This window comes from Stenella coeruleoalba, assembly GCF_951394435.1.
Source record: "Stenella coeruleoalba genome assembly, chromosome: 12".
Classification (NCBI taxonomy): Eukaryota; Metazoa; Chordata; class Mammalia; order Artiodactyla; family Delphinidae; genus Stenella; species Stenella coeruleoalba.
Window position 1 is genome coordinate 83573343 of NC_137158.1, and position 12443 is coordinate 83585785.

General features: G+C 41.2%; 1 protein-coding gene across 19 annotated transcripts in view; it reads right to left on the bottom strand.

The window, feature by feature from the left end:
- Positions 1–12443, bottom strand: part of AGPAT4 (1-acylglycerol-3-phosphate O-acyltransferase 4) — a 1412586-nt gene that overhangs the window by 319752 nt on the left and 1080391 nt on the right. For all 19 annotated transcript variants that reach the window (XR_013830736.1, XR_013830737.1, XM_079939090.1 and 16 more), the window contains one exon: positions 1167–1316. Coding sequence is in view for 17 of the 19 variants with exons in the window: in XM_079939090.1 (XP_079795216.1) it covers positions 1167–1316 (150 nt within the window). In the remaining 2 variants the exon portion in view is untranslated. The remainder of the gene's footprint in view (positions 1–1166; positions 1317–12443) is intronic.

Genomic DNA, 12443 nt, shown 5'->3' on the forward strand with positions numbered 1-12443 from the left:
AATTCTGATCCCAGAACTTGGCAGCTTGCTGACGCCACGTGCAATCGGTGCAGATTATACAGTAAATGACGAGGACTAAAGCTGGGAAGTGGAGTCTGATTTCCATAATTTCTAAGGCTAGCAGACATGACTTGAGTTTTCATCCTAACGCAATCACCATTATTAATCCAGAGATTTCCTTCTGCTTAGGCATCACGGTGTCTCTTTATTTCTCACCTTCCACGTACTCTGCTTTATCACTCAGCCCAGGGCTCGCTAAGCTGCACTCCATGACCGATACGGCGCTTTACGAAGGGCGACAGATGCCAGTTTACGCACAGGTAAATCACAGTGCTCAGCCCCAAATCAGGCTTGGGCGATACCCCTCGGCCGTCCATACCCCTCGTCCGCAAAACTCGTCACGAAGTTGCAATTTTAAAAGAAATGCCTTCCCATCACAATTCAATAACCTTTTTATAAGCACATACACTTCTTTTTCTGGCCTGCATGAAATTTAATATCAGGATTATTATCCATTTGTCATTTCAACCTATAATTTAGTCAGCCTCCTTGCGTTTGATTTATGCTTCCCTCGCCCCTTCGCCGTCAGCTCGCAGCCACAGATCCATTCAAGAAGCTGTCTAGGTCATATTGGTTTGACCTCTTAGAACAAACACTTTCCATGTTTCTTATTCTGCTTCCCTAAGAGGCACCATGAAGTTTTGCTCATCTCGATTTAAAATGATTTTTACTACACAATAACATTTCAAGTTTTCTGTATTAATCTTCATTTTATTTCTTGAAATACTTAGGCAAACAATGTTACTAAGACATCACGCTAAGATGAGGAATTCTCTTTCTCCTCCACTCCTGTCTACTTAATGCCTGAATTAAGAAATCACACATTTTTGCTCTGAATTAGCTGAGCACTGGAAGAAAAGTTTAAAAGGCTGACCAAGTAATTCACGTCTTAAACACTTGGATAGCAATTAAAGCAGAAAGTCTTTCCTCCCCTTCTCTCTCTCTCTCTCTCTCTCTATATATATATATGGTATCCTGTTAAGAATTTAGAAATCTATTTTATATATCAAAGATGTCTGAGTCTAAATGAAAATAAAGCAATCCTAGCCAATTTGTCAAAGCAAACAAATACACGGTCAAGAGCCAGGAGTGTGGCTGGTACTCACCCCGCAGCCCAGGCCGCTGCCCGCTTCGCAGGTGACCTTCCTCTGGCTGGGCTCAGGAAGCAGCCCTGCTCCGCAGCCCGGGCTGGGGCACAGCATGCCCCCCATCTGCAGCACGCACTCTTCGGCGCCATATTGCTGGTACCGGTTGTACTGCAAAGAGAAAATGAGTTTTTCAAAGTGATAATACAGACACCAAGATGTGCTGTTTTACCGAAATGCTAATAGTTGGTGGTTCGGGGGTTTTCTTGTTAGTCTGTTTCTGTAAAAACAGGGGTGGGGGGTAAGGTGTGGTACAACCTAGAGAAAGTCTCCCAGTTCCAGCTGACAAAACAGAGAAGTGAGGCCTGTGTTCTTCGAATTTCTAGAAATTTACCCTCAAAAAATAGATTTTTCCAAGTTTGATCTTTTAAAATACTACTACCAATTGCTTTTAGTAGACTTTTTCATACAGATTTTAGGGAACATATCTATACTTTAAGTTATGGACATTCAAAACGCATCACTATCAATCTCATCAAAGAGTATATTTTCATGCCTCTATTCAGGAGTCTATCGAATTTTTAAAACTGTTTTGAAAATAGGTCCCAACGTTCCACCCCTGGTAGTTGTTAGCAGCCCACACGGCATCAATAAGCATACTCAGCTTGACGAAGAAAGACTACTGTTTTTCTGTTAAAGAATAAAATTTTCCTTTCATCACTATTCTTATTCCTAAAGCATGATTTCTTTTATCCCTGACTTCATTTCTCTGTGCTGTTGCTTGGCTCAATTCCCTTTAACTGTTTCCCCAGCTGGCAGAATAAACCTCAAATTGCACAGCACACTTTCCAAAGTCTTCCTTGTCGCAGCCCTACGTTACTGTTCTCCTTGCATTATTTGATCATATTCTCTTCTAAACTCAGATCAACTCAAATGGATCTGACAATTAATTCAAGCAACATTTACTGAGCGCCTACTATGTGCCAGACACTACTGTGGGTGTTGGGAATACAGCCCTAAACAAAACAGACATCTCTGCTCTCATCCATAGGACTAGAACAGTAAATACTGCAAGGTTAAACTGTATAGTATTTCAGATGGTGATGAGTGGGGAGGAGAATAAACAACTAGGAAGAGATAGATCCTGGGGAAGATGGGAATTACAATTTTAAAGAGGTGATCAGGGAATAGGGAATGCCTTATGAAGAAGGTGCATTTAAGCCAACATCTGAAGGAGATTAGAAAAGCAAGCCATGTGCCACCTGGGGGAATGAGCTTTCCTGGCTGAATAAGGAGCATTATAAAGGTCCAGAGGCTGCATGGGCTTGGTTTGTTTGAGGTACTGCTAAGAGGCCAGTGTGTCTGAGGTAAAGTGAATGGGCGTGTGTGTGTGTGTGGGGGGGGGGTGGGGAATAGTAGATGAAGTCAGAGAGTTAATGGGGATCCAGGATGTATAGATCCCTGAAGGCCTTTGTAAGAACTCTGGCTGTTATTCTGAGAGATTTGGGAACCACCGGGGATTTTCCAGCTGTGGACGACACAATATGACTAATCTCTTAAAGACAGCCATCTGGCTGATACGTTCAGAATAGACTCGTGGGGACAAGGATGGAAGCAGGAAGCAGAGAGGCAGGTCAGAGGTTATTTCAGCAAGGTCCATGGAGAGATGGTGGTGGCTTGAATCAGGAAAGCAGTGATTGAGGTAGGGATGGAGCAGTGGTTGAGTTCTGGATATATTTTGAAGGTAGAAATGGGAAACATTTTTAGGCAGGTTGGATACATGGTGTGACAGGAAAGGAAATCAAGCAGGAAGTAATGTTTTTCCCTGAGAAGACAGAGGGAAGGAGAGACTATTACTGAGATGGGGAGACTTGGAAGAAGAAAGGTGTGAGTCTGTGTGTTTAGGGAGTTGAGAAAAGGAATCATTATTTCTATCGTGCTCATATTCATTTTGAAAACCTCCTACACAACTAAGTCAAAATGTTGAGTGGCTAGTTGAATGTATGGCTTTGGAATTTAGGAGAAAGTTGCGGGTTGTAGACACCGATTTTGAAGTCACAGGTGCACGTAGAGCTGGAAAGGAAAGGGTTAGCATCAGGCCTACTCTCCATTTTCTCATATTTCTGACCCAAGCAAAAAAAGAAAGATGCGTTGGTCAAATCCCCTTGTAAATATGCTAATGGTACTTATATACAATGGCATGTACTAGAAAAGAGTTCTTATCTATGGAATGCATTCAGCAGGAAACACCTGGTCTAAGTTTGCTTACAGTAAACTAGAATATATGATTTTATGAGGTAAGGCTCTCTGAAAATGTCATAAGCTGTGCAATTATTAAGGGATAATGAAGACATTTTATCAAGTGAAGAATGATGAGACAGTTTATATAACTGAGAGATTTCATGTTAGTGATCATTCCATGAACTTCCCAGAGACCTCATGTATTGACTCTTGCCTAGAGTACATCCCAATATGCTGAGAAAGGACATGCATAGCTGTGTTAAATGAGGTGGGGTTTCCCTGTATTTTGTCTGTGTCTCATCATTACCAGCATCCTGGAAGTTATTAGCAAAGATTGACACTGGGTTACATCTACGATTCTTTTTTTTTTTTTTTTTTTTTTTTGCGGTACGCGGGCCTCTCACTGCTGTGGCCTCTCCCGTTGCGGAACACAGGCTCAGGACGCGCAGGCTCAGCTGCCATGGCTCACGGGCCCAGCCGCTCTGTGGCATGTGGGGTCTTCCCGGACCGGGGCACGAACCCGCGTCCCCTGTATCAGCAGGTGGACTCTAAACCACTGCGCCACCTGCGAAGCCCACATCTACGATTCTTGCAAGTCTGATTTGACAATACGACCCTGTGTTATCTCAACAGCCATGAGACTGGATGAGATTACCTAACCTTTGTGGGGATGCTGAGAAGGAGCCAGCAAAGGAGACTGAGAAGAAGCAGCCTATTAGGCAGGTGGAAAACGAGAAGAATGCAGGTGTCCTGGAAGGCAAGGGAACACAGTATTTCAAGGAGGGTGTATGTGTCATGATAAATTGTGTCAAAGGCTGCAGATAAGACAATTACTGAACACTGTCTGTTGTTAGAAATGGAGATACCATTGCGATCTCAACAGGGGCCATTTCAGTGGAGTCATGGAGCCAGAGGCCTTATGGGAGTGGAGTCAAGAGAGAACTGGAGGAGACAAATTCCAGGAGGTGAGCGTGGACACTTTTTTCTAGGAGTTTGACTGAAAGGGGCAGCAGAGACAGGAGGACAGCAGCTGGGAGGGCTGTGGGACTGTAAAGGGATTTTTGAAAATGGAGAAATAACAGGATGTTAGTAGGCTGAAGGGAATGAGTGAGAAGAGGACGGCAACTGATGACGCCGTGGGTAGGTGAGGGAATGGGGTCTACAGCATGAGTAGAGGGTGAGGCCTTAGGACGAGGGCAGAGTGCTGGGGCCCAGGTGCGGACAAAGGAGGTTTTGGAAATTTGAGATGAGCAGAAAAGGTATGAATGATAAAGAGGAGGGAATGTTTGGAGTCAGGATTATTGCTGGGCAGCATAAGAGCCCATTTGAACAGCCAATTTAGAGGAAGCTGGTCAGTAGAGTTGCCTGCTCTTCACACCAACACTCAGCAGCTCGTGCAGAGCAGCCAGGAAGTTGGCTTTAAGCCAGGTGGGGCTTGGTCAGACTTGTATGAAGAAGCCAGCCATTCCTCCACCATTCCCACCCCTGTGTGGCTTTGGCACATAGCATCCCCTCGTATCACTTTGAATGATTCCAATAAATATTTATTGAACCCCTCTGCTCAGCTCTGTACCACTGGACTGTTTAACCTTCTGTTTTGTCCTATCCAAAATGGGTACAAAGTTTCAGTTTTGCAAGATGGATACATTCTTGGGATCTCAGGTACAGCCTGGGGAACACAGCTAATAATTCTATATTGTAGACTTAAATTTGCTAAGAGGGTAGGTATTTCAGAACTACGGAGTTTTACTTAATATTTTCTGTTTTACATCTGTGTTGCCCTTTTTCTACACTGGTTCTCAAGAACGCAGAGAATAACAGAATCATAATGTTCCATAATAGCTCACTTGCTTTAGCTCACATTGTACACACCATGATTTTGGAATAAGAATGACAATATTATCACCATGAATGTGATTACTAAAAACTTCAAATATATTTTCACGTGCTCTACCCATTCTCCTGCCAATTTTTTCCAATAACACTGTATCTAAATAGTTGAGACATAGGGCCATTTCATACTATGCTTTCTTTCTCCTAATTCTCATGTAATCTCTCACACACACACACACTTAATACTCATCACCAGTCCTTATTGTAATGTCTGATCAGCAATTTTGGTTGTTTGAAGCTTGTTCTCTAGTATAAATTCCTCAGGAAGATCTCATTGGAAAAATGTTCACTGAATTCTTGCTCAGTGACAGTTTATTTGGGGCCTTGATTCTTGAAAATGAGTTTGGCTGGATATAAAGTCCTGGGTTCATATTTTTTCCCCCTTAAGTATCTTAAATGTCTTACTCTATGTTCTGATACAAAGTGTTATGGGCAAAGCTTATGACAATCTGATTTTATTTTTTTCCTTTATAAGTGAATTGATCTTTTTGCTCAGATGCCCAAAGGATTTCTTTCTCTTTTTCTTTAGAATCTAGTAATTTTATTAGAATATGTCTTGGTGATGGTCATTTTCTGATCAATATTCATATGCATGCTATGTCAGGAAAGTTGCACTGAATTTAATTTTTTAGTATTTACTCCATTCTCTTGCTTTGATGTTTTTCTTGTGGGCTTTCTAGTGTACATATATTGGATTTTTTTAACCTAATTTCTAAATCAGTCAACTTCTCTTGACTGATTTAGAAGTTGGGTAAAGTTAGTTTATCTTACTTTATTTTCATTTTTTAGAATTTTCTTTCTTTTCACTGTCTATTTCTTTTAAGACTATGTCCGTTGTTATTTATTTGTACTTGTGAAATTTCTTAATAACTTAGTTCCCTTTGGAATAGTTATTTTAGTTTTCACCCAGTTGGTGGGCATGACCGGCTGACACACTCTCACTGCCTCTCAGGACAATATTCTGCTCTTCACTCTGCATCTCCTCTTAAGAACTTTGTGTGGCATTTGACCTTGTTTCTTTTCTGTTGGGATTTTACTTTGTTGCTTTCTGTCGCTCACCTTTACGTGAAATTAGTTCTGAAATTTTAGGAGGAAGAAGGATTCAGAATAGCTCTTAATGGCTCTACAGTTTCCTATTTGGTTTTTTGGGCAGTGTTAAAAAATTTGAGGGCTCAATTTCTGTGATCTCCCCACTCTGATACCCCATTTTCAACCGGACTTTCTCTTTCCCTTTACTCAGTGAGGGGCTTTGTCCTGACAGAGGTCTTTGACTGGTTACTGGTTTTGTGAGTCATGGGACCTACGTGCTCCAGCCCCTCAGGCCTTCCTGTAGACCCTCTGCACTCCCCGCTTTCCTTCACGTATTTGTATTCCTGAATTCAGCACAGTATCTTGTCCATAGTTGGTACACAATAAATTGTTGTAGAATGAATTAATAAAATTTAACTCCATTCTTAAAGAATTCTAATAAAATAATCAATGACAATGGGAATTAATAACAGAGTGGTATAGGATGATTTTTACCTACATAAATTATTTTCTAGTTTAAATAAATTCTTAAGTCATTAGCTATTTACTGATTTGATGACAGATCACCTATCTATTTAATTTAGTTAAGCAATTTTATTACTACGATAATATTTTTTCTAGGAAGAAGTTAACCTATTAACCTATGGACAAAGTGCACTAACTCTATAGAAATTCTTGCTGACTACATGTGTTACACTCTCAAATTCTGACAGAACGTGTAAACTATGTTCCTGTTTCCATTCATTAACTAAGGAATTTATAAGAAATAACTTTATTATATTCAATCTATATTACAATTCCTTTTCTAAAGGAAGACAAATATTTTAGCTTACATGTCTGGTAATTTCTGATTAAAAAGTACACACAACATCTGAATCAAAACCTACAATTACTGAATGCATTTCTTTTTTTTAACATTGTGAAATGTATAAGAAAAACATTTGACCTAGACCAATAATGTTCTAGTATTCAAGGAAAGTTTAATACCCTAAGGAAACAATTTAGACATGTAATTACATTATATGTTATTAGCAGAGATCCTTATGTAGTTTTCTTTAAGATAAGACCCACAGTTTCACAGATTCCTTTCAACCACTTACTGGCACAAAGTTGAGCGTGCACCGGAAGAAACATACTATATACTTATTGGAGAGTTGTGACAAGTTAGCAGGAAGTAGAGCAGAATGTCTGTACTCATCTGAGTGTAAAATACACACAATAGTGGTAAAGTGATAAATGGACTGCAAATGGTGGAAAGGAACGACGACTGATCCTTTGACACTACTTGTGTTATTTCCTAGGGCTTTTTTACTTATCACTGTTGAATAGCATTTATAAATAGAACTATCTTGGAGGAATGTGATTAATTTATAACGTGAACTAGGTCTGTATGGAGTCCATTCTCAGGTGAGCTCAAAAGCAGCAAATTCTCTAAAAATCACTTAGGCATTGTTTGTCTTTGGAATCACAGTGAGTGTCTATGTGTGTGCTTGTGTACGTGTAGATAGGTATATTAATACTTACTTGCCAACTTACGCTGTTTAAGCTGTTAATAAAACTAGTTTGCAAATTTCTAGATATACTTCCATAAAGTGGATACTCCACAGACAGATAACTAAGATAATTTAGAGATGACAGGGTATTTGCAAAAATTTTTAAAAATAAATGTTAATATTAACAAAGCATACTGTTCTGCACCTAAGAAAAAAAATTAAAAGTTCCTCCTACATTTTGTCAGATTATAGTGAAAATACATTCTGTTAGATGACTTATCTAGGTAAAATCTCAACTCATTGGTATGGTTTATATTTTATTTATTTGGGGAATAAATTATTCAGTTTTTATGTGTATGCTCATGGATTCTCTTAAGAACAGGAAATATTCATTTTAAAGTATAAAATTCACAGAAGTTTCAATAAACTCATATTTTAAGAATCTAAAAATGAGTCAGGGGAGAGCATAAGCAAATAGAGGTTGCACTTTGGTGGTCTGTTGCTAGTTGGAGGAGTTGGGTAGAATAATGTTCTATAATGAAGCCAGGGTCCCAGGTCCCAGGTCCCATGGAGGCCAGTTAGCTTCCCCTTCCTTGCTGGCCACTGTCTCTATGCTAAGTGCAAGTGGTGACCCGCGGGGTCAGGCTGGGGAGGAACTGGGCCCAAATACCCCACACTGCTGGAAAACCACTCAAAAGGCCTGTCCTATGTAGGAGGGCACAAACGGCTCATCGTGATGTTTAATTCGCATGCTTTCCTAAGAAAAGACAGCAAGAAGGAAGCTAAATTTTAAAACTGCAGCAAATTTGAAGCACAGGGATACTTAGGTAAAACTAAAATCTGGGAAAACAGGCAGATGTTCTGTCAAAATGAGGTGGAGCTTGTCAGCAATCCACGGCAGCCTTTCAAATCCTCTGAGCAGGGAAGGGGGCTGTTTGTGTTCTGCCATGGAATTTCCCAGAGTGTCCTTTCGGGGGCGCTCAGGTACAGCTACAAAAGCAACCCGTACAGGCTGTTCTTGCTTTTCCCCCACTACATTCTGGCCTCTGTGAGGTCTTAGCCACAAGCACCCAGGGATTCCCTCCCAGGACCTGTCTCCTGCTCTCCCCCTGGAGGAGAGAAATCCCCATCAGAGATACCATTCACTGAATGACCACTCTGTGCCAAGGACTGTGCCCACACTTTGCCTATGCATTTTACTCTCCGTCTATCCTAGAAGTGACAGGTGAGGTCACTGAGTCACAAAGACATTCAGTCCTTCACTGTGGTTCACACGGGCAGGGACTCAGTGCTGTGGCTCTAAAAGACCACCCTTTCCCCGATACCAAGCTGCCTCCACTTTCTTTTTTTCCCTTTTATTAACAACAATTCAGCTCACTATTCCTTCGTTATCATTTAGAAACTAATGAAAAATGGGTTATTACAGCACTTCTTCTTTGGCTAAACAAAGTCTAAAATAACTTTTTAGAGGAACATGAATTTATGATTAATCCATTTCCCAGTGCTAAGTAGAGAATACCCTATTTTCTATATGTATTAGAATTTTAAAAAACACTCCTTAAATTCTCAGTAATCTTAGTTTTCTTCATGTGCAAGCAGTTAGCCCCGGGGAGTTGGTGACAGCCCCTGTGGAGGTGCCTGTCACATTGCGGTTTGTATTCTCAGTTTTGTTGCTAATAATGTACTTTTCATCCCTGGACATCTGTCATTGACTGATGAAGTAAACTGGCTAGAAAAAGGGCTGGACCTTTTTCATCGCCTAGAAAAAAACATCATTAGGATGGCTGAAATTAAATGCCAGGAGAAAACAGATCAAACAACACCTGAAATATAATTAGAGCAACAGACTGTATCCTGGATTGCAATTTACAAGGTTTTTCTTTTTCAGATGTTTCAGACGACATGATGCCAAAAAATATCTCAACTTCTAGTAGCCATGGAATCTTCCGGAAAGGAGGTCAGAACCGATTGATTTGTTTGTCCCTTCTCCATGCTGTGGGCCATGCAGCGCCCCACAGGAAGGGTGAGGCTGTGAAAGCAGATACTTGCAAACCGTTTTCCCTGAAGGAGTTTCTACTGAGGGCGTGACTTCAGAGACTTCTGGGAGCTTTGCAAACGGGTCTGCTAAGCACACCTCCTGATGGGGCCCTTGGCAGAGGGCAAGGCTGTCTGTGGGCACAAATTATTCTACCCTTTACTATAGTCCCTGAGAAGTGGTTGTGAGCAGTGCTGTTAGTCTCCAAATCCAAGAGCCTCACCCTCAGAGAAATGGAACTTCCCTGAGAGGGTGTGGTTTTGCCACCTGCACCCCCCCTCCTCCCTGTCTCTTCCCGGCCTTTGCTTCTCTAACACGGGATGCTCACATCCCTCCCTTCTGGTCATCCTCCAGTCTGGAGGCAACTATACTGGTTTCAAGGTGATTATGAGGCCAGTGGAAGGGGAAGAGTGACACATCGTCGTCTGGAAGTTTTGTGTAAGGCTTCAGTTTGACGCAATGAAACGGGTTATTTCCACTGCACATTTAATGAATTGATTTGAACTCTGATGACCCAAATAATTAAAAAAAATGATCTTCTCGATTATATTACATGGATGTACATTTATCACTATCTTTCCTTGGTGTCAGCAAGCCTATGATATCAAGGAAACGTTCTGAAGTGAAGGCCAAGTAAGTTGCCTTAATGCCCAAGAGACACACTTGAGATGATAAGAGCCACGTGAGACGGCAACAGCCAGGTGAGGTGACAACAGCCAGGTGGCCTGGTTGTGTACCTACTTCCCTCCCAAGGTCATCAGAATTCATTCCATCATGCCTCACATCATTATTGACTTCTGAGACTTAGGCATCCCCTACTATTCTCATTCCCATAAAGGTCTTAATATTCTCCAATAGGAGCCTCCCTTCTCCCCTAAGCCCTTTCTCTGTCCCCTGGAATTCCTGCTCCACAATGAACAAGCTCTCCCGTATAATCAGGCTTTGCAAAGGTTTCTCTCTCCTACCCGATTTAACTGAAACTGGTCCATCTCCTTGCAACCCTCTAAAGTGAAGGCTGCCCTTTGTTTCAGGTGTACACACCTGAAAGCCAGAGTTGGAGCTGGTTGTCTCCTGGCCCCTCACTGATGTTCCTAAACCCTTGCTCCCCTCTCTCTTGCAAAACCCCACCCCACTGCTCCTCTGAAACTTATGCCATCTGGCTATGTACCCCTGTCCTCTCCCCACTGCCACCACCTGCAATGGACATAGGTGGATAAGCCCCTCATTCTCGGGACTTTAGCTTCTAGTTCACGATTTTCATCTCTGCCCCTATTCTTCTCATCATTCTAGGGATTGAACTGTCCATCCATCAACCTCTTCTTTCAGTTCCTTTACCTTCTCATCTCTGGGGACCTTTTCAAAACAATTCTTCTACTGTTACAATTCATTCCTGGGCCTTGTCATCATGAGAAACTGTACCACCTCTGAAATCCAAACTCCAAATATGTCTCTTTCCAACCATCATCTCCTGTCTTTCCTTTCCCGGTGTTCTTACTGAAGTACGGACATGGCTTAAATTCTTCAGCTTCACTGAGAATTCTCATGAACTGACCTAATACTTTCTCCCTGGCCACTGCTTGCTTTCTCTTAAATTACTCATCACAGACTTCAAATGAGCATTTACAACTTCTTGATGATTGTATTATGTTTCTCTAGTAGCATGTTTTCTCTTCTTTCTTCCCATACTGCTCATATCCCACCACTTTCCTCTCTGGACATCTTACTTCATACTTCACTAAGAAGACAGAAGTCACGAATGAGGTATTCATTTATTGGGCAAATATTTACTAAGCATCTTTCTTAAAAAAATTTATTTTATTATTATTTTTTTATACAGCAGGTTCTTATTAGTCATCTATTTTATACATATTAGTGTATACATGTCAATCCCAATCTCCCAGTTCATCCCACCCCCACCCCGCTTCCCCCCTGGTGTCCATATGTTTGTTCTCTACATCTGTGTCTCTATTTCTGCTTTGCAAACCAGTTCATCTGTACCATTTTTCTAGATTCCACATATATGTGTTAATATATGATATTTGTTTTCCCCTTTCTGACTTACTTCACTCTGTATGACAGTCTCTAGGTCCATCCATGTCTCTACAAATGACCTAATTTCATTCCTTTTTATGGCTGAGTAATATTCCATTACATACATGTACCACATCTTCTTTATCCATTCATCTGTTGATGGGCATTTAGGTTGCTTCCATGACCTGGCTATTGTAAATAGTGCTGCAGTGACCAATGGGGTGCATGTGTCTTTTTGAATTATGGTTTTCTCTGGGTATATGCCCAGTAGTGGGATTGCTGGGTCATATGGTAGTTCTATTTTTAGTTTTTTAAGGAACCTCCATACTGTTCTCCATACGGGCTGTATCAATTTACATTCCCACCAACAGACTAAGCATTTTCTATGTGTCAAGAAATCTATGTGGAGAAGATGCAGCAGTGAAAAATGTGTCTGCCTTAATGGAGCCATTAGACGCCAACTTTCCCCTCCGCATCACTACACCTGCCAACATACCTGCACCCACACTCACCTGTTCCTTTCTGTCTTCTTACAACAAAGAAAGTGGCTTTATCCCTGTTAAGGGTCAATTACTC